The sequence below is a fragment of the Scomber japonicus genome, chromosome 8 (genome assembly GCF_027409825.1).
Source record: "Scomber japonicus isolate fScoJap1 chromosome 8, fScoJap1.pri, whole genome shotgun sequence".
In the NCBI taxonomy this organism is placed as follows: Eukaryota; Metazoa; Chordata; class Actinopteri; order Scombriformes; family Scombridae; genus Scomber; species Scomber japonicus.
The window spans coordinates 19,347,930-19,369,500 of NC_070585.1; the positions used below are offsets into that span (position 1 = coordinate 19,347,930).

At 40.4% G+C, this 21,571-nt stretch overlaps 2 protein-coding genes across 2 annotated transcripts; both read left to right on the top strand.

Annotated features, from left to right (window-relative positions):
• Positions 1-1,411: 1,411 nt before the first annotated feature.
• Positions 1,412-4,796, top strand: trmt112 (tRNA methyltransferase activator subunit 11-2). Its single transcript, XM_053323236.1, has 4 exons — positions 1,412-1,560; positions 2,763-2,864; positions 3,056-3,148; positions 4,390-4,796. The coding sequence occupies exons 1-4, from the start codon at positions 1,486-1,488 to the stop codon at positions 4,489-4,491; spliced, it is 372 nt and encodes a 123-aa protein (XP_053179211.1). The 5' UTR covers positions 1,412-1,485; the 3' UTR covers positions 4,492-4,796.
• A 5,989-nt stretch (positions 4,797-10,785) lies between these two features.
• tgfb5 (transforming growth factor, beta 5) lies at positions 10,786-18,738 on the top strand. Its single transcript, XM_053323235.1, has 7 exons — positions 10,786-11,384; positions 12,784-12,947; positions 13,638-13,770; positions 13,870-13,980; positions 15,112-15,292; positions 15,728-15,881; positions 18,580-18,738. The coding sequence occupies exons 1-7, from the start codon at positions 11,030-11,032 to the stop codon at positions 18,736-18,738; spliced, it is 1,257 nt and encodes a 418-aa protein (XP_053179210.1). The 5' UTR covers positions 10,786-11,029.
• Positions 18,739-21,571: the final 2,833 nt, after the last annotated feature.

Below are 21,571 nucleotides of genomic sequence, written 5' to 3' on the forward strand. Positions count from 1 at the left end.
TTCTCCTACAGGTTTCAGATATGGTGACTGTGAAGGCCACAGCACATGATTAACATCATTTTCATATTCATCAAACCATTCAGTGACCCCTTATGCCCTATGGATTATCACCCTGGAAGAGACCACTCCCATCGGCATGGAAATGTTTAATAATAGGAGAAAAGTGATCACTCAGAACAACTTTGTACTGATTTGCAGCAACTCTTCTCTCTAAGGGGACAAGTGGACCTAAATCATGTCAGCAAAATGCCCCCCGCAGTATAACAGAGCCAGAAGATCCCCGGATTGCAGGCGTCAAGTACTCAGACCTGTACTGCTCTCTTGGTGTACGCCATACATGCTCTCACCCACTTGTCCAGAATATGATGATGATGACTCCTCTGACTATATCACTGCTTCCCACATCTCTGTAGACTCTGAATTTTGCACCACTGAACTCTCAAATGTGCATTCATCTTTGTAATGAGGGGTTTATGTACTGCAACCCTACTATAACATCCCTCTCTATGTAATTGTTGATGGACTGTTCTTGCTGACACAGTCTGATGTCTTTCTCAGATCTAAATGCAGATGTCACTATAGTCACTATTCAACAAACAAACCTCTTGTGCCATCTTGATACAAAATCAGAATTTTTATACATGCCATAGGACATTATGGGATGAGAATTATTTAATTGCACCTGTGTGGAAGCATCCGCATTTGTTGTTTCTCCACTCATTTATTCAAGTTTTTCCTTTAATTTGTCGTTTGTCTCTGTATGTTTAATCATTAGTAAACCTAATCCAATGATATAATTACAATAATATAACACTATACACAACACATAGTTTTTTGTAGTTGTTCTTTAAATACATTAAAGGACAGGTTCAGGCCCATATGAACATTGACATTGTTTTTTTTGGTTTTTTTCTTGGCTCCTGTTTATATGGATGGGGGCCAAAATCCAGTTGTCCTGTGCAAAAATATATTTACAAGTTTATCTGAAGCTAATATGAAGCTTCAGCCATCCAAGTGAGTCAAGTCAAGTAGATACCTTTTGGTAAACTGGAAATAATTATATGTATATACTTGGTGATATAAGATATTCAAAATATCTCAAATAACGTGAAGGGATTTCTTCTATTTTACAACAATAATGGTGGAACCAATCTTATAGCAACAAGTACTACTGGGAACATTTAAGCGATGCACCTACTGCCTTTCCTTCACGCGTTCTTTTTTTCCTAGGATGGGAAAGTCATGACCCGTCCTCGTCTGGTTCTGATTGGCTTACCTGGATATTTCAACCAATCGCACTCCGCATGCCTAAACCTAACCAATAGAATTTACGAAATCAACGAATATGAGCAAATCAGAGGTCGAAGAGGGCGGCTCTTAACTTCGCCATCATAGGAAAAATAATAAGGCTTCCGGTTCACATGTAAACGCTACAGCGTGATTTTGAAGCAGGCATTTAACAGAAACATTTATCTCTCTGTGATCATGAAGCTGCTCACGCACAACATGTTGACGTCTCACGTGAAGGGGGTCACTAACGGATACCCGCTGCTCATCAAGGTAAATAAACACCTGGCTGAGCGCGTGACTACTGCTCGCACCACCGTTCCTTCAGTGTGGGTCAGATAGTTTCTGTTGGACTGAAATGACTTTTCATTTATTATCAAAGCGCTTAGTAACGAGCTCAGAGGGCAAACTTAACTGTCCCTGCTGATAAAGAGACTTTTGATAACATGTTCATTTGAAATAAGACTTCCTCTCATGTGCGACTGCCCATCAAATCATTTAAAGTCTTTAATTGATTGTTAAAAACAAAATGTATGGAGTGACTGCTCAAAAATTGTACAGGATCTTTCAATGGCATAAGGCGGCGTAACATATTATATCAATATAGTGATAAGGGACTAGATATCATGATATGGCACTAGACATTGTGATATCATGATATGGCACTAGATATTGTGGCACCCCAAATGCCCTATGGATGGGGGCATTGTCAGCCAGCAAAATGCCCCCCACAGAGCCACCAGATCCCCTCATTGCAGGGGTCAAGTACTCAGACCTGTACTGCTCTCTTGGTGTACGCCACACATGCTCTCACCCACTTGTCCAGAATATGATGATGATGATGACTCCTCTGACTATATCACTGCTTTCCACATCTCTGTAGACTCTGAATTTTGCACCACTGAACTCTTAAATGTGCATTCATCTTTGTAATGAAGGGTTTATGTTTATGTACTGCAACCCTACTATAACATCCCTCTCTATGTAGTTGCTGACGGACTGTTCTTGTAGACAGTCTGATCCTGCATTGACATTCTCAGTCACCTGAAGAAGAGTTGCTCTTCTGTTTTTCCTTACATATTGCACTAATGCATGACCATCACAGTCATCTAATGTGTGCTGGCAACCACAATTTCTTATTAACTGATGTCTCAGTAGAGATTTAGATGTCATAGATCTCGTAGATCTAAATGTAGATGTCACTTTAGTCACTGTTGTACAATCAACCGTTTTTCAAAGTCATTTAGATATTTTCCTTTTGGCGTCTGCAAAACAAAATCAGAATCAATTGGGTCTGCTCATTATTTTAATGTATGTCATAGAGCACAAATGGAGGTTAAGTGCTCAATCGCACCATGCAGTGCACTTGCGTGGAAGCATCTGCAGTCGTTATGTTTCTCCACATATTTATACAGGTGTTCGGACATCCACACTGATGGGTTGTGCTTATTCCTTCTGATGCTTTCTTTGTGCAGGCGACTGAGGTGAAGGTGAATGACGTGGAGTTCAACCCTCAGTTTATCAGCCGGATGATCCCCAAACTGGAGTGGAGCGCTCTGGTCAAAGCTGCAGAGGAGGTGAGTCAGACTGCAACAGAGACCAGCAGGACGTTCATTGTTTCAAACAGAGGCAGCATCCGTTTAGTTTGTGGTGCTTTTGAATGGTGTTGTTGTGTAATTACAGGTGCTTAGATGCATTAGAAATGAGGTGGACAAAATACAAAACAGTACAGACAAAATTCTTGTTATTAATCTTTTTCTCTCCGCAGTTGGGTCATCGACAAGACCTGCCTGGTGAGCTGGTGCCAGAGTACGAGAAAAACGAAGAGTTCCTGAAGAAGGTGCACAGAGCGCTGGTTGAGGTATGTAGCTCACAATCATTCCTGGTTGTCCTTTTTATGTAGAAATGCCTGTTTTTTGTTAGTTTATAACAAAGACTTACATTTGGGGCAGTTTTCTAATGTATTATCACAAGTTGTTCTTAACATTTGACTTTAAATCTTTGAAATTGAACCAGATCAGTAAAGGAGGCAGTACAGACAGTGGATTCAGGAAGTATTCACATCCTTTTACTTTTTGCACACTTTATTGTGTTATTGATTTAATTTTAAATTGATAAAGATTGCCACTTCGCCCCTTAATCTGCACTCAATATCAAATATAAGTGTTATTAAAATATATAAAATTTCTGTAAATTCATTATGAATCAATCAAATGTGCACAAAATAAATGAGTCAAATACTTTGTGAATCCACTGTACGAAGAGCAGACCCACATCAGATAATAAAAGTACTTTACATCATGCTTTCATTATTGGAAATAATGATTTGCAACAAAGCTTTCAGCTGGTCATTAGCATGCTCAATCATTCCCATTCAGTGGAGGGTTTTTTAGGGAGTTTGACAAGCTAGTTAATCTCTCCGGCACCAAAAACATTTATTTAAAGACCTGGTTTTGTGCAAATCTCCCCAAAAATGTATTAGGGTCAAAATCCACAGTCCTCATTTTGAACAAAACTGTATTAAAAGTTTATCTGAAGGTAATTGAGGCTTCTACAGTGAAAGTATAGTAACAAAAAGAGGGACTCGCTAAAGATAAACTTTTAAGTGTGTTTTTACACAGAAGGAGGACTGTGATTCTGTCCACCATCACTTACATTGTTAGTGTATTATGAAGAGATGTCCTAATGGTCAATATGAACAGGAGGGATGATTATAGCCAAAAGAATGTGTCAGTGTTCATTTGAGCACCTACCTATTGTTTTAGGACAGACTTGAAAATTTGTTTACTTATCCTTTAATGTTATTTAATTACTTTTTTCTGCATTTGTTGATCTGTTATTTCATGTCTTCTTAGTGCTTGTTTTTCAAAACTTTTATAAATAAAGTTATTATTATTATTGCCATGTGGAAACAGGAAAGTTTAAAGTACATTTTGCAAACTGTAGAATTAACTTTTCCCTTTATTTGAACTATTGACACAGACCAAACAGACATGGCTCCACACATGTCCACATACATTTGTCCATGTAATGCATTTAGCTCTATGATGACACCTAGTGGTTGTGTAGCTCATTTTGTATGTGTGCGTGTGTGTGTTGCAGGTGGAGGTGATAGAGGGTTGTCTGCAGTGCCCTGAATCAGGACGTGAATTCCCCATCACTAAAGGAATCCCAAACATGCTGCTGAACGAAGACGAGGTTTAGACTCTCACACACAACCTCATCCCACGCTTGTCACTCAGACGGGACGGTGTGTGTTCGGAGAGAGAGAGGGGAGGCTGGACTCTGGTTTGAGTTGGTGCCATAAGAAAACAGGCCACACTATTTGGTTGATTGTAGTTCTGACATATAAGTGGCTGGTGTTGACTCTGGAGGAAAGAGATTTGATTGAATCAGATGGAAAGGTTCCCCTGAGAATAATCCAAGTGGTTTTATCTCTATTTATTTTTGTAACTTTTTTGGTCTTTCTTTTTTCATTTTCAATAAAACAGTCCTGATTTCCATGACAGCCCAAATGGTTTTAGGTTTTTGTGGCAAATATGGATTCACTTTTATTATAGACCTAAAATAATCCTGTGTGTGTGTGTGTGTGTGTGTGTGTGTGTGTGTGTGTGTGTGTGTGTGTGTGTGTGTGTGTGTGTGTGCGTGTGCGTGTGCGCGTGTGTGCGCAGAGGCCCTGAACCCCATCTAGCCCTCTCTCAGGGTTAAGAAAGTGCTGAGGACCAGATGACGTGGCAGTGGCTTGTCTATATTTGGCTTTCAGGAAAAGAGGCAGAAAAAAAGCAGCCAGGCTAGAAGTTGTTTTTTTCTTTTTAAGACGCACATTACAGCACACACACACACACACCCATGACACCCCACCCCACCTGGGCGGGCTCCTGAGATCTGAGATTCCCCACAGTACATCACAGCTTTTTTTAAGATGACAGAAAGAAAGAGTTGAGATCCACAGAGAAATATTAAGTGTCTTTTCTGTTTTTAAGATGGTGCAGCAGCAGTCAAGTTGAAACAGGAGCCTGTCTGTTTGTAGGCGGTGTTATCATTTTTAGAAACCTTGCCAGGAGAAACGATGAAGGAGGGGGTTTGCCCTGACCAGAAGCCTGGAGGCAGCCTGAGTCTCTCCTACCTTTCCCTTCTACTTACAGCAATTACAGGCTTCCACCCGCAACTATAATAACGGTATAATGGGATGGCAGTAGAGCAGCAATAAAAGCCACCCCTGACAGATTAACAGTCCTCTCCAAGTACTGAACTGTAATTAACAATGAGACTGAAGAGCAACAGAGAGGAAAGAAAGGAGCTAGATTGAAAGCTAGGAAAGATAAAGATTTTTTTTTTTTAAAGGGATGGGCCGCCTGTGGAGTCATTTAATAAAATTAGCAATAAGCTTTTAGTTGTTGGCATAATAATAAGCCAAAAGCTGTATATCACACAGAGAACATGACTAAAGCAATTGCTGGTATAGATTTTACCATTAATGTGTAGGTTTCAGGCAAAGACTGAGATTAGAAAATCAATAGCAAAAGGAACAGTTTGTCGAATTAAGTGGCATCTTACAAACAGACTTGGTAGAAATGGAAAATAATATTCACAAGTATGTTTTCTATTAATGTATAATTACCTGAAAATAAGAATTGTGTTTTTGTTTCTGTAGAATGAACCCATTATACCTACTTAGGTAGCGGGCCCCACCATGTTGCACCGTCATGTTTCTACAGTAGCCCAGAATGGACAAACCAAACACCTTCTTTAGTGGGGGCCTTTCCTCAGTTTCACATCGACTTTAGGTTATCCTGTACACTTGGAAGGGGAGTGTAAGCTGCAACCTTACCGCTAGATGCCAATAAATCCTACACACTGGTCTTTCAAGCATTAATGTCTGTTCAGTAAATTTAAAGCTTTGGCAAACAGCTGATTATCTTAGTCTAGTTTAAAGACTTGAAACGCGGTGAAATGGCTAGTTTGGCTCTATCAACAGGCAACCAAAGCCACCTACATACTACTGTAAAGATACTAATTAACAAGGGATATCACGCTTTTTAATCAATACAAAAACCAGGGTGTAAAAATGACAATTTGTCATTTTCCAGAGAGTAGCTAATATTGAGTTGCCAAGAAACCCGTGGCTAGGCAACCACCAGTCCTGGCAGAGAAATTATTGTTTTTACACTTTGATTTGTACAAATTAAACAAACAAGATCAAGATGTAAAGTTTAATTAATTAGTGGCCTCTGAGGTAAGGGGAAGGACAAAGTCAGGCTAGCTGTTTCCCCCAGCCCAGTCTTTATGCTAAGCTAGCCGGCTCTTGGCTTAAGCCATTGTAAGTAAGAGTAAATTCAGATAAATGCGTCAATTATAACAGATAATCATTCACACCAATTATGTTTTTGTGAGGTTATACACTTCTCTTAACATACTTATGTCAAGTTTTGAAGAGACTTGCTAGTCATTTAAAAGAAATGACTCCAACTCAGAGCCTCTTTCCTCTCATTTAGTTTAGGGTTAGTTCATACCTGTCAACATTGGAATTTGAAAATAAGGGAAATTTTCCAGGACGTCACCTGATCACCGTCTTTACATTATGAAAATAGTTGCCTCTCTCGGCTCCAGAGAGCTAATCACCCGGTGTCTTTACTGCCTGCCCTGCTGTAATCGAACAGACAAACAGATGTGTTTGTGGTTTCTTGGGTGTGCTTATGTTTAATAGACGTAGCATGCTGGTTAACATTTTGTCACTATGACCAACATTTAAGTCCACCCTAAACTCCTTGACAAAACACATGGGTGTTCCTTAACATGCTTTTTGTCAGGAATAAGAAAACAGTCTCCTGAGTATTTACACAGAGATTTTTTTGTCTTTTTCTTATGTCTCACTCATTTCATTAAGCAACAGTTATTGAGATCAACAACCTTTTAAAAGCTTTAGTAAACATCATGTTAATAGAGTTGTGTAGTGTTAATACCTTTTATTAAAATATCTGTAAATCTTTTTATAGGTTTCAATATTGTGCTTTGACTTTTGTTAGTGGAAACGCCCTTAAGTGTACATTTGGATTGTACCTTTAATAATATTTATGAGAAAGCAAGAAAACTGGTCAAGAACCATGACCAATGCTGCTTCTATGTGTTTCCGTTTCCTCCTTAAATGTATTTTTTCTGACTTATTCTATAATTCTTCCTCACTTCTGTTTCTTGTTTCCTAATTCCTCACTCTCTCTGGAAATGTAAAAAGCCTTACTTAAAAAAACAAACAGAGAGCATGAAGCAGTCTCACAATAATCTACAGTGAAAAGTGTATTTTATAACTGCCTGGCCATGTTTCATTTGAGTCCATTGCCCCACAAATCAATGGTCCAAGCCTTACTATACCAGCCAAGCTCAATAATTATTTTTAAATGGCCTTTCTGTTAAATATATTATTGCTGGGAGATTTTAATTCACATATTGATAATGCCAGCAACAGTCTTAACAGGGGACTTTACATCATGTCTGGACAGTTTTGGATTACAGCAATATATTGATTTTCCTACAAACTCCAAAGTGCACATTCATTACATGATTTGCTACTCTGGTGTAACTTAATTGTACTGTGCTTGATTTTCCCATGTCTGACCACAAGTCAGTATCTATCAGTGTCAACATTATCCAAAACAATTCTGTTAGTTTAATCTTGTTCTGTAACATTAATATTGATGTATCTGCTCTTTCCAGCAGAATTGATTATCCACCAAAGACAAACAGCCACTTATTCCATTAATGGACATCAGTCTTTTAAACATTCTTGTTCCTTTAAAACCCAGTCTGGCTCCGTTACTCGCTTAGCTTTCAGCTTTAAGCCAATGTTTAATTCATAAAGGAACTAAATATAAATATAAATATATCTGTTTCGCCACTTTAATTAAGTTAGGTGAAGGGAACACAAGTTTTCCACAGTAAGTATGGCCACCAGACACTGTTGCACCTCTCCTATATTCAAAGTGACATCATTACATTACAACAGCAATACCTCTAATACTCAAAACCTACCTCTGGAGGTAGAGAGGGGAAAATGACCTGATCCTGAATGAAAAAAAGGCCACTGAAATTACCACTGACTTCAGACCAAAACAATCAATAAAAGCACCTATCCTCATTGAAAGCCAACCAATTACAATAACTGAACCCTTCAAAATTCTTGGGACACACATCAGCAGAAACCTGAAATGGGACCAAACAGCCCAACAGAGACTCCGAAAAGCACACGGTAAAGAAAGGTCCTCTGGTCCAATTTTACGCAGCCATAATCCAGAGCATCCTATCACTATTGATTACTGTTGAGTATAGAAACACATCTAAGCACACAATAAAGAAAATGGACACAATTATCAAAAGATCAAAGGCTGTTAACTCCTCACACTGACTCCATATACACACAATGCACCATCTCACGAGCTATCAAGATCACAGATGACCATTTCCACCCAGCTCACTGTCTGTTTCAGTGTCTTCGCTCAGGTAGAAAATACAAGTCACATGGAGGCAGGACAGAAACTGGAGCTTTAACCAAGACATCTTTCCCAATACTGTGCAGGTAATGTGCAATAGCTGGTCTAATATGTGGTATGTGGAGTAGTGTAGGCTGCTGCATGCTTCTTCTGCACATATGTCTTTTATGTTTGCACTGGTGTTGTATGTGATGTGTTGTTACAGCTATTCCATCTGTACTGTGATTAATTCCACCACCAACCAACTTCAACTTGAAGCACCTCAAAATTGCACTTGAGACAGTACTTGATTAAAACCTGAAATTCCCTGGGTTAAATCTCTACCCAGGTGGGTCATTAAAGCACCAAAAGAGCATTTGGTTAACTTTACCTGGTAGTAATCTGTTCTTTTGACCCAATATTTCAAACAACAATATAATGTTTCTTGTACTAAACTATGTATATGACATTCAGAGGCGGCACATGTTGTTAACAATTAAAAACAAATTAGCTTGTAAAGCTTTAGTTTGGGTTTATAACCCAACAGTAAAAAATAACACTGAAAACTTGTCTTGAACATTAACCCAGTATTGTGTTGGTGCTCTATCGAACCAAACTGGGAAAAACTGAAACCCAGTGATTTTTAGTGTGTAGTTATTTCCACCACTGTTTTGTAGACAGTTAATTTATTCCATGCCCTAGCTAGGAATCTCAACTTGGCTGACTCAAGCAGCTTCTTGAACTCCTCCGTCGTGGCTCTTTTCATACTTCCCTCAGTCTACCGGACCTCTTTTTCTGCCCTTCCTAACATCTCCTCTTTTACCTGTTTACCTGCGGAGAGAGGGCAGCGCAGGCATTTTTATGTGAGAGAAATAAACTGAAATGTGTGCCTTTTCATGAGTGTGTGTGCCTGCTTTGGTGAGAGGAAGATGGCTCTTGCCTATATAATCACACACTCCCTTCACTTTGGTGGCAACCCGCCCCACCACCACCACCACCATCACCTCACACACACATCCAGTCCCTCCCTCCCTCCCTCCTCCCTCCACCTCCTCTGTCTGTCTGAGACTGGATGCATTTCTCATAGAGGATCTGCAGAATAATGGAGTCACATCCAGCAGCTGCTCTCTGCCTCTCTGCTTTCAGGAGAGATCTCAGCCCAGCAGAGATCATGCTTGGGCTCATTTAAACCGGGGATCTGTAATTTACTGTGAAGTTGCCTTTTTAATTCACAGCACAAGGACTTCTTTCATATATTTTTCTGCGTCATGCCTTTTTATGTCGCCTGACTTTTTCCGTGTTTTGATGTTTATAGTCTATGAGGGGGATTAACGGGCCCACCATGGTTTTTCCAACATAAATCAACAGTTTTTTCCAACGTTTTAGTGCAGGCTGCTTTCTGTTTACCTATAACGGGGAATGGGAGGACGTCATTGGGTGTTTTTTAAGCCTTAACTAGATTTTATTGGGAGCGGGTATGGGCCACTTTTTTGCTCCACCGATGGGTTTTTTGGAGGTGACGGCGCAGGAGCCCTGCTGCTTGAGATAAAGAGAGCAGCTCAGGTTTTCGTTCGGAGGATTTGCGACATGGGCTGAGCTCCTGTGATGACTCCTTTTCTCCTGAAAGCTGTTAAATTACCCAAGGATGGACAACGGAAAACGGAGACGGATAAAACTGTAACTTTATCAAACTGATAGTAATTAAATCTCATCACCTTTTCATGCGTAAAAAGCGTGTGCGCAAGACAACACCGGAGCCTCAGAGCGCACAAACCTGGAGCGTCAGCCAAATTTCCATTCACTACATTTGGGATTTTCACATTGGAGTTTGGTAGTTTATATCAGTTGGCGCAGAGAAGAGTTTATGATAAGCTTGTTTTCATTAAAATGTCTTCGTTTAGTGTTATTGTTATCCAATTTGATGACTACATAGCATAACAACGTTTTTGTGTTTTGGGTGCTGTAAATTGGCGCATGTATGAAAAATGTTATAAAATGATCATAGCAGGATAAATATTAAGTCAGCAGATGTGGTTTTCCTTTTCCACATAAAGTTGTTTTTGCCAGAAAAGCCTGTTAGCTGTGGATATAGAATAGTTTGGAGTTTTTATTTAATTTCAGAGAGTTTTGGAGGCAGTAAAGCCTTCAGTGAAATGTTACATCACTGACGCACATATTTCTTCATGCTTGGTTGCAAGTCTCAGTTTTAGTTGAAGTCTTATACAGTAGCCTCGTTTCGTTCAGGGAGTAGCTCCGTCCCTCCGTCTCTTCTCCGGACAATGTGGCTCTCCCACCTCGCGCTGCTGCTGCTGCTCCGGTTCTCCGGTGTGCTGGTGGAGGGGATCAACACGTGCCAGTTCATCAACCTGGACGAGCAGAAGTCCCGACGCATCGAGGCGGTCCGCGGACAGATCCTCAGCAAGCTCCGCATCCGCAGCCCGCCGGACCTGACCAAGGGCGGGTCGTATGGCTCGGTGCCTCCGGAGGTCATGCTGCTGTATAACAGCACGCGGGAGCTGCTGAAGGAGCGCGCGCGTCTGGCCGAATCTGCGTGCGAGCGCGAGAGCAGCGAGGAGGACTATTATGCCAAAGAGGTGCAGCGGATTGACATGCTGCCCCCCCGCACCGACACAAGTGAGTCCATTTAGTGGTAGCCTATGCATGAGAAGGCTGCTCAATGTGTGGTCCGCGGTCCAATATGAACATAAATGTTCCAGCTTTTTGGATTTTTACAACTTAAAATGAAGCAATGTTAGCAGCTCAGATTGTTTCATTTGAATTAGTCTCCCCCAGTATTTCCTTAGAAAAAAACGAAGAAAAGACAGAAAAATGAATTAATCTCTTAACCCTTTAATCATCTGTATCTTGCAATCAAATGGGGCATTCTGCACTTTACTGTACAGGATGATGTACTGTAGTATATAGCAGCATCTGTCTTTATTTAATTGTAACCATTGACTTCATTGCCATAAATTGGTGTTAAGTGTTAAGTCAGTCAATAGTGGAAGAACTATTCAGATCCTTGTCTTATATAGGAAAGAGTTGAAAATACTCTGTTACAAGTGAAAGGCCTCCATTCAAAATGTTAGCCATTATACAATATACATGTTGAGTATTAAAAGGAACAATGCAATTAAACACTCTTTAAATTAATGATGCATTAATAAGCATTACTTCAAATGTTATGTCTGGTCCAGGCAACGCTACTCTAATACTTATTTAGTCTTGTTGGCTTGTTCAATCTGTATCAATTTACTATATTTTAAGGTTTAATAGGATGAATACATTTCTGCAAGGAAGATTGTAACTGGAGCTGTGAGATAAATGTAATGAGTAAGTACCATACTGTATATCTCTCTCTAATCTAGGGGAGGATAGTTTAGGAAAGTTTTACTACATGGTCAAGTGGAGCACCAGCAACCTGGAGTTGCACTTTATGTCAATGTCAAGACAAATATAATCATATGAAGTTGACTGTTGTTGACTGGAGTTATCCACCAAATTCAGTGATGCTACTGGGAACACCCGCCCACCTTAAGACAGTAGTAGTGGTAGCAGTGGTAGCTGGGAAACTGAGGAAAGACTGGATAGAATATATACTATCCTATGAATATAACGTCTTTTTACAGCTACTTTCAAGCTACCATTGAACAAAGCACTAAATCTTATGATGCGGCTTCACAATGGCAAACATTCACCAACTGTGTTTTGAACCAGGTCTCAAGTGGATTATTTGAGAGACTGTAGGATTTATGGTGTGGGGTACTATTTGGCTTATAATTACGTAACTGTCTAATAGAGTAAAGTCTATGAATGCAACAGTCGCCCACATGTTAAGTACAAGGCCAGATACATTTACTCCCTCAGCACAAACCTACCAATTAGTTTTGAGACACTTATCATCAGTAATTATGTCCGAGACAATGCATCTGGCTCGCAGTGCTGTTTTTAGCAATATAACAAATACTACATTGTCTATAGAGGTATAAGTTGTTGTAGTAGTCACCCTGTCATTTCATGCTCCTTCCTTCAGATGCGGTGCAGCCAGTAGCCCCTAACCCTCATTACAGAGTTGTCCTCTTTGACGTCAGTGGAGTGGATCTGACCAACAGCACCCTGGTGAAAGCTGAATTTAGGATCTTCAGAGCTCCCAACCCGCAGGCCCGGGCCTCAGAGCAGCGAGTAGAGATCCATCAGGTAAAGGATGGTCTGTCACCGATGGACACGGCTCACAGAAGAGCAGGAACGTAAAGGGAGTTGAGCAAAAATAAACAGTTGATTCCATGTATATTTATATGAAAATGAACCAAAAGGAGAATCATACTCCTTTTTAAAATCTCTTCAGGTATGTTTGTCCCCTATTTATCATAAAAGAAGCAGATTTTTTTCTTGTCAGCATGAAAACAGTAAGATTATCTGTATTTGTTCTTTTGAAAAAAACTTGTGTACACACTGAATTCTTAAATATTACATAAATACCATTTTTTGCTTTAGGGTAGATTCTGAATCTCATGTTTGTCAGTGAGACAATTTTGAAACTAAATCTTTACCAATTAAGCTATATTTATATTTTGTCTCATGGGGGAAATTTCACAACTCCTTACAGAAACAGGCTAGCCCTAGGGATGAGAGTTAACATAATTTAAATGCCTGATGAAAGCTTTGCAGGTTATGGCTTGTTTTTTTTTATAGACACACAGAGTTATCCTCTGTGCCATTCATGTGCTCTGCAGAAATTGAGGAGGTTAACTCTCCACCTTGTTTTTGCCACAGTGTAAATAATAAAATCCACTGTCTATCCTGACTGGTAGACTTGAAGAAAGCAAAAACATATGTCAGGTTTGCCTGCCTCACCCCTTGGCGTTCGGTGTGTGTTTGTTGTGTCAGCTGCTGAAGCCAGATGAAGAAAGCATCTCCACTCAACGTTATATCGACTCCCGCACCGTTCAGCCGCGGGCGAAGGGATCCTGGATATCTGTGGATGTCACAGAAACTGTAAAGGACTGGGTGTCAGATTCAGGTCAGCTGCTGCACCAGCCAGACATTTTCTTTATGTTTTCCTACCATGTTTGCAAAGTTTACATTAATCTGTGTTGTCTCCCTCCCTCCTGCTGATCAGAGCATAATCTAGGCCTGAGGCTGGGTGTCCACTGTCCCTGCTGCACCTTTGTCCCGTCCACCAACAACATTGTACCCAATAAGAGTGAAGAACTGGAGGCGCTCTTTGCAGGTTTGTGGCAGTTCTTTCTGTTTTTCTTGCATATCCTGCTGACCAAGGCTCATTACTCCGGATGTATGTGTATATATGTGTAGAGTGGACGACTGGAGCAGCTTTCTTTCAGCTCAGTTTAACCTTCGTCTTCCTCTGTGGCTGTTTCATATCATAGATGCAGAAAGTTAGAGAGACCACAGAAATATTTGATTGAGGCTAAGCATTTTATACCTTACTGTGTGCCAAGGCAAGTTTCTGTCAATTGGTTGTTGGTGGATAAGAGATTTGATGAAATATAACAAAGGAACTTTATCTCATCCTGAGGGTTAATTTGGGCCATTTGGTTATATATATATGTTTGAGAGATATGACTGGATGACGCATAAGTGCCTTTGTGAGGGCGTTAAAAGCACTTGGGGAGGATTTATTGGCACAGCAATAATCCTGCAGGGCACAAAATATGAACATAAAACACAGACTCATCCGGAAGGCGTCTCCAAAATGATTTATGAATGACTAGTACACTATCATGCAAGAATAATGGAGAAACTGTTCTTCCACACACTGTGATACTACTGAATACCAGACTGTCTGCGTTTCTTAATTTAGGGCCCAAATTATGGCACTTTCCTCAGGATTTAAACTCAGCCAAGTCAGGTTTTTTTTTTTACATTTGGAAAAAATGTCAGCTTTTAATACTGCTGCAAAACAAGCAGGGGACTTGTTTTTAGTTCTTGAACTCCAGAAGACCAGGAAGACTCATAAAAACCATGAAATCAAATGCAAAAAGTTCAGTCAGTTATTTCTGGCCTAAGAAACAACTTACGTAAGATGTGTACATTTGTTTAGCAACATTCAGAAAGTTTATAACCTCAAACTTTGTCATACTTCCTTCTTAAAATGAGACATGCTTTTTAGGTACAGCAGTGATTTAAGCATAATGCTATCATCAACATGCTACATGCTCACAATGACAATTATTAACCTGCTGATGTTTATCAGTTTGCTAGAGTTGAGCTGCTAGCATGGCTAAAAACACAATCTTTGACCTGTAAATATATTTGTGTCAGAAGCATTCATGTACATAATCTTCGTTTTCTGGCAAATTGAGCAAACTGTAGACACTCAAAGGTGTCATCTCTTCCGCAGGTGTAGATGATGAGCAGCTTCGTCAGATTAGAAAGCCGGGTCAGGTTAAAGGCCAACCAGACTTCAGCACCAAGACGCCCCACCTCATCCTCACCCTGCTGCCCAGCGACAGAGTAGACAACCCAGCCAAGAAGAACCGCAAGAAGAGGGCAGCAGCCACAGACACCACAACCTGCACCCGGTATGCCACCAACTGGACTGTCAGAGTGTCTGTGTGTGTTTTTGTGTAGGGGGCTAAGGGGATGACTGACAGCACTTGAACCCTTCCAGGAATTGTAGTTTTATAATCTTTTTGTGGTGGGTGGTGGATATCTTTTTTCCCTTCTGACCCAAAACTCCCTTTTCAGACTATTGTGTGGCAAAACTAACAATACTGAACCTGTGTTTAGACTGCAGGCCAACAGGCATGCAGTGTTTTATTTAGACTACCTCACGCTGCAGGGGAAAACTCTGGCAGCTTTGCATAGTCATTAACTCTTGATGGCGGGTTTTTCAATGGTGACCCTTTGTCATTTTCCCATGACCCAACTTTGGGCCTTTGCCCCAGACTTTGAAATGCAGGATAGGAGTTGAAATCTCTCTCTGAGTACAGTTTCTCTTTCCATCTGTTTCTCAGTGGTTCAGATCAGGGCTGCTGCCTGCGCTCGCTCTACATCGACTTCAGACGTGACCTCAACTGGAAGTGGATCCACGAGCCCAAAGGTTACAAAGCCAACTTCTGTGCTGGCAACTGCCCTTACCTCTGGAGTGCAAACAACCACTACAACATGGTGAGTTGGTATCAGCCACTTATTTCAGTATGATGACATATCACCAGGACTGGGTTGAATCTTTTAGTAACAAGTGAAATGTGTCTATAGCACTGTCAAGCACCAAAAACCTGCTTTGAATACCTGGTCTGTTTCAATGTCTTATTCTTTGGTAAGATAGTTTCTGATTCAACTTTTGTCACTGTCAGTATCTTTAGACAAAGTTCTTGTACAGCTGCTCCTGTTTAGTACTTAATTTAATAGTTGAGAAGTTTGGCCTCTTTTTGTTAAATGGTTTGAAAATAAATATTTTTATATTTCTTGAAATAGTTTGACAGGCTAAAACACATTTTCTTTTCTGCCAATAGTAATATGAGAAGACTAATACCACTCCATGTCTGTCAGCTAAATATGAAATATAGACCCAAGAGACACTTAGCTTAGCTTAGTTTAGCATAAAGACTGGAAGCAGAGGGAAACAGGTAGCCTGGCTCTGTCAAAAGTTAAAAATATCTTCCTACAAACACCTCTAAAACTTGCTAATTAGCATGTTTTATCACTTTTCACTCCGGGAAGTCACATTGCCTGGCTAAGAAATAGTTCCAGTAAGTAACTCACTGTAAAACCACATTACGTTTGTGTGTAGATTAAACAGGCTGGATACTTGTTAATTAGTGAGCTTCAGAGGTCCTGAATGAACAGTCACATTTCAAAATGTCAAACTATTTCTTTAAAGTAAGGTCTTGAATAAAGTATCGTTATGTTATTGGTAACAAAACTTGAATCCTGTCAGCACTAGAATCGAAAATTTTCAGACAATCTCCAGATTCATGTGTCGGAAAACACTTTGACTGCTACATCTGATCTAAGTTCATGTGAAACACACACACAACAAAAAATGTTTTAACCAGTGAGGCCAATAAATTAGACCACCCTGTCTAGTATATCAATGAAGAGTGGTTAGATGTGCTCTTTTTTAACTAAATCTTTCTAATGTTTTGCGTCAGTCTTGAGATTCATGACCATTTTTTGCTGAATAAGAATTGTTATGTAATAATTTCATTGGCGACATGACAGACTGATGGTTCAAACAGAAATCATTTATGATTGATCCATAATGAATATTTTGTTCCAGTCTGAACAAAAGCAACTTCTAACATCAGGAAAAACAGCAGCTCAGTAACAGCCCAGTCTGTCTCTGGTAAAACTCTTTGGTTTGGACCAATCAGCTTTCAGCCTGACTTCAAGGTACAGAAACTTAAAGATGCGGGTGAGATTTGCCAGTAAATGAGCTTAATGTGCATTGTTTGTGGCGGCTGAATACCACGGTCGGCTAAGATTGGTTAACCCCAGGGTCATAAATGGGCTGTCACCTCGCAGAAGCCTATTATGGCTTTACAACACAACATATAGGCTTACGCAACACAGCCTGTTTGTCTCATAAGTGTATGGTTTGGCAAGTAGCCACACACACTCTGACAGAACTTTAGTTTTTTTTCTTTTTCCTCCTTCATGTTGTTCATTTTAAGTCAAATGTGAAGGATTACAGCGAGGTTTGCTGCAATCAAACACTTCACTGGTGTCAAAAATGTCACTGTGCTTTTTCACTATTTGGTCTGCAGGGTTACTGCATGTATGGAGTTTGGCACATATTTGAAAAAAATGATGAAACACATTGATAGACATGATATAGCACTAATGGTTTGACGGTAATATATTCACCTACAGCCTTCTTTTTAACCCTCCTGTTGTCCTCAGATCAAGGAAGAACAGGAGGAAGGAAGGAAAGTAGTAAGGACGAAAAGAGCAAGGAATTTAGGAGAGAAGGAAGGAAGGAAGGAAGGAAGGAGGGAGGGAGGGAGGGAGGGAGGAAAGGAGGAAGGAAGGAAGGATGGAGCAAAGAAAGAGGGAAGGAGGGGAAGAAGGAAGGAAAAATTAAAGAAAGGGAAGAAGGAAGGAAAGAAGGAACAGTCAAAAGAGAGATGGGGTCAATTTGACCCGGGAGGACGACACAAGGGTTAAAGCCCTGAAAATCTGGTTTCAAATCTTTATTATTTTTATATCCCATAATGCCAAATGAGCAATGATTAGAGTTCAGGTTCAGTCTCGTAGTCTGATTCATCAAGAGGGCGTGGGTGTGTTTTGATCAGATTTGATTGGTAGTGGCATGACAGCATAATCAAGCAACCCCACAGCTGTCAACAGATTCAAATGTTGCCAAATCCTGTTGATCCCAGATGTACATGAGTCATATACTACTTTATCCAATTCAGCACCACCCACTTCAAACAGGCCCCCAGGACAAGTCAATCTGACATAGCAGCCAAACAGTTAATTACAGTGCAATGTGATGCTATTGGGCCCAAGACTTTTTCCCATAAATCAGCAGATACATTTTTTTTGAGCATCACAGTCCCACAAAATAACTAGTTTTCCTATCAGAAATTGATCCATTTGTCTAGAAGAGCTGGACGATTTAGTCATTTTATCCCCATTCAAGTTAGCTAGAGGGCTAAATTGTTGGCTTTTTTTGGCTTCAAGCGCCACTGAGCAAACTTTCATAGGAATGAACGGAGGCGCCACCAACACAACAAAGAAAAGGACAAATAAAACCCCAAATTCAGAAAATCTTTCACTTGAATTAACTGGGACTAAAATGTGTGTTCATGTAGGATTATTTTGCTTGTTTAACTCTTCTTTATGTCTGCTCACTGGTCAGATCCTGCCCCTGTACAACAAGCTGAACCCCGAAGCCTCCGCCACTCCCTGCTGCGTTCCCCAGGACCTGGAGCCCCTCACCATCATGTACTTCATCGGCCGAACCCCACGTGTCGAACAACTCTCCAACATGGTCGTCAAATCCTGCAAGTGCCGCTGATGGAAGCGAGTGCAAGAAGAAGAGGTGAGGGAGTCAGGGAGGAGGAGGAGGAGGAGGAGGAGGAGGAGGAGGAGGAGGAGAATGAAAACAGGACTAATACTACAAACTGCTTCGCTCAGGGGGAAAATAAAGACGAGAGGACAGACTGATCCTTTGTTCATTTACCTTCGCTATTCCATCACTTTTAGCAGACTTTTGAGATGTTATTTTTTTACACTGCCTGAGTCAAATGTCAGGATTTTGTTCCCATTCTTTACAGGCATGAAAACCCATCTCAGATCACTTTTGTTGACACTCTCTGGAACTTTCTGTTTGATAGAGGACACTGTAAATATGATCACATAGCTGTATTAAACCTGTACTTGGTTATTAAATGGGGCTGTTGTGTGATTTAGCCACATTTGGTCTGCCTACTGCATAAAAAGGATTCTTCTATCAGGATTTTGATTCCAACCCCGGTCATATTCCTGTGGTGGCCGCCAGCTGAGCGAGCCAGACGTGTGCTTGTTTGCTTTAGGTTGAAGGCGTTGATAGGAAGGAGGCGGTGTGGAAAGCTTTGCAGACGGAGATCTTTTAGACAGGGAGGCAGGGAGGAGATAGAAAAGAGAGAGAGGAGCTGTGTCCAGGCAGGGGCCCTTGCCAGCTCTCTGCGGTCCCGGGGCTGAAATCTGCCCGGCGTAAACAGGATGTGAAAGATTTCCAGACACCGACCCGACCACTCACGGAACGCTAGATTTAAACGCTCCCCTCATCTCCTCTGTCTCTCTCTCCCTCTCTCTGTTGCTCGAAGTTCTGGGATTTGTGGTGGGAGGAGAGAGGGAGAAAAGAGAGGCTTTGAAAATGAGACGTGGGATGATAGGGCTGTATTTGGAATGGCTACAAGTTTGGAAGGTGGTATTTTGCAGCCTTAACAAATTTGTAACTATTTGGGTCTGGCTCAAACATTCGGTAATCTCAGGCTCATTTTCTGAAAGCACATTCATTATCTTATTGTAAAAAGCTGTTGACTCATTGCTATTCCTACGCTATGATTATATTTTGTCATACCTATGTTTACCATCAGTCTCACTGATTAACACACACTCACGTGCACACACACACACACACACCCAGTCGCTCTTTCTCTCTCTCTACACCCAAGTATCCACATTGACCGCTTTTGATAGAATGTCTAAATGCTGAAAATAAAAAACATCCCCAGGGCTCATTTTAAATATAGGCTCTCTGGTATGCCAGTGGTTTGTGTATGTGAGAGAGAGAGAGGGAGAGGGAGAGACGTAGAGCGACTGGGTGTGTGTGTGTGTGTGTGTGTGTGTGGCTGGTGAGGTCATGCGTGATAGCACTAAAATTATCCTCTGTATTTTATTATGACTTTTATTGTAATTGCATGAAAAACATCTGAAGGCAGCTGTTACGCTACGACCCTGCTGAAAGTGAGATGCGGATGTATGCATTTCATTTTTTGGGGTTGTGTGTTTGTGTGTGTTTTGAAGACCTAGTCGACAAAGTTTGAGTTGAATAGGACTCAGTCCAGTCTGAAAAATACAAGGTCGTCACAACAACATCCAGTTGTGGCTGTATCAAGAGAGCTAGTGGTTGTATTGAAGTCAAACCGTGCCCACAGGACTCAGATTGGCTGGCAGTAAAATTGCATAAGTAGACAGTTAAAACGTTGTTCTGGTCAACAGTTTATGTAACCGCTGTTTAGATTGATTCACCAAAATTACCCCAAAAAAAAAGAAAAAGGAAAAAGGAAAAAAACATACTTTATCAAGCCATCCAAATATCTGCTTCTACTGCGATGAAATGGAGAATAAAATTATAAAAATGGGTGGAAAATTTTTTTTTTGTATAAATGGATAATGATTTCAACAAAGCATCTCTTTTTGCCAGTAGTTGGGTTGTTATAGTCCTGATATAGTTCAAACATAACAGCTTTTTGTCCTGAGGTGTTTTTCAGCGTCTGATATTTTATTAACTTTATAGGAATGACATAACTTCTGTCTCTTTTCTCTCAATCTCAACCACAACTGGTGGTCAGTTCCTTAATTTACATTAAAAAAGCATAAAATAATGCTATAATAAAAATACTTTCTCCTTGTTACTCAAGCCAAGCCACGAAACACAATGTGGACAGTTGACAAAATAATCTCCACTCAAGGTCCTCTTGTTTCAGAGCTTTTAACCACGTTAAATGGTCCTCATCAGCAGATTTTGTTTCATTTGAACTGTTGATTCAACCTTTAAATTATTCTGAGCACTCTAAGGACTTCTCAGCTGTGCGGCATTTCGCTTAAGTAAATCTTGAGTTTTGTCAACTGTTGTTTCCGACATTGAGAGTGAACTATCAAAACTCAACAATGTGAACAGATTTAACAGATTCACTTTCTCACTAGAAATCACTGTCACTGTCCAGATCTCACTGTCCACCATGACAGTGAGATATGTGGAGTAATAGAGAAACTGTTTCTTGAAAGAGAAGTTGATATTTTTTAACCCTTTGTGTTTGGGTGGAGGCAGAAATCTCAAAGATGCACATCCAAAAACCTGCTCAAATTAAACACTGACCAAATTACACATACTTTCTCAATTCTCATCTTGAAATCCACGAAAAAGTGTTTTGTTTGTTTTTTTGGCATTTGGATGAACCAACCCTTTATTATCCTAAGGTTTGAGACAGTTTGAGTGACGTCTCAGTCAGATTTTTATCCAACTACTTGTGCTTTGAAATAGCTTAAAGAGATACAAACTGTTCTCCAGCCGTTGCAGTAAAAAATGTTTTTTCTAAGCCACAGTGAGAATGCAGTGTGTGTCTGTGTCAGTCGGGGTGCTA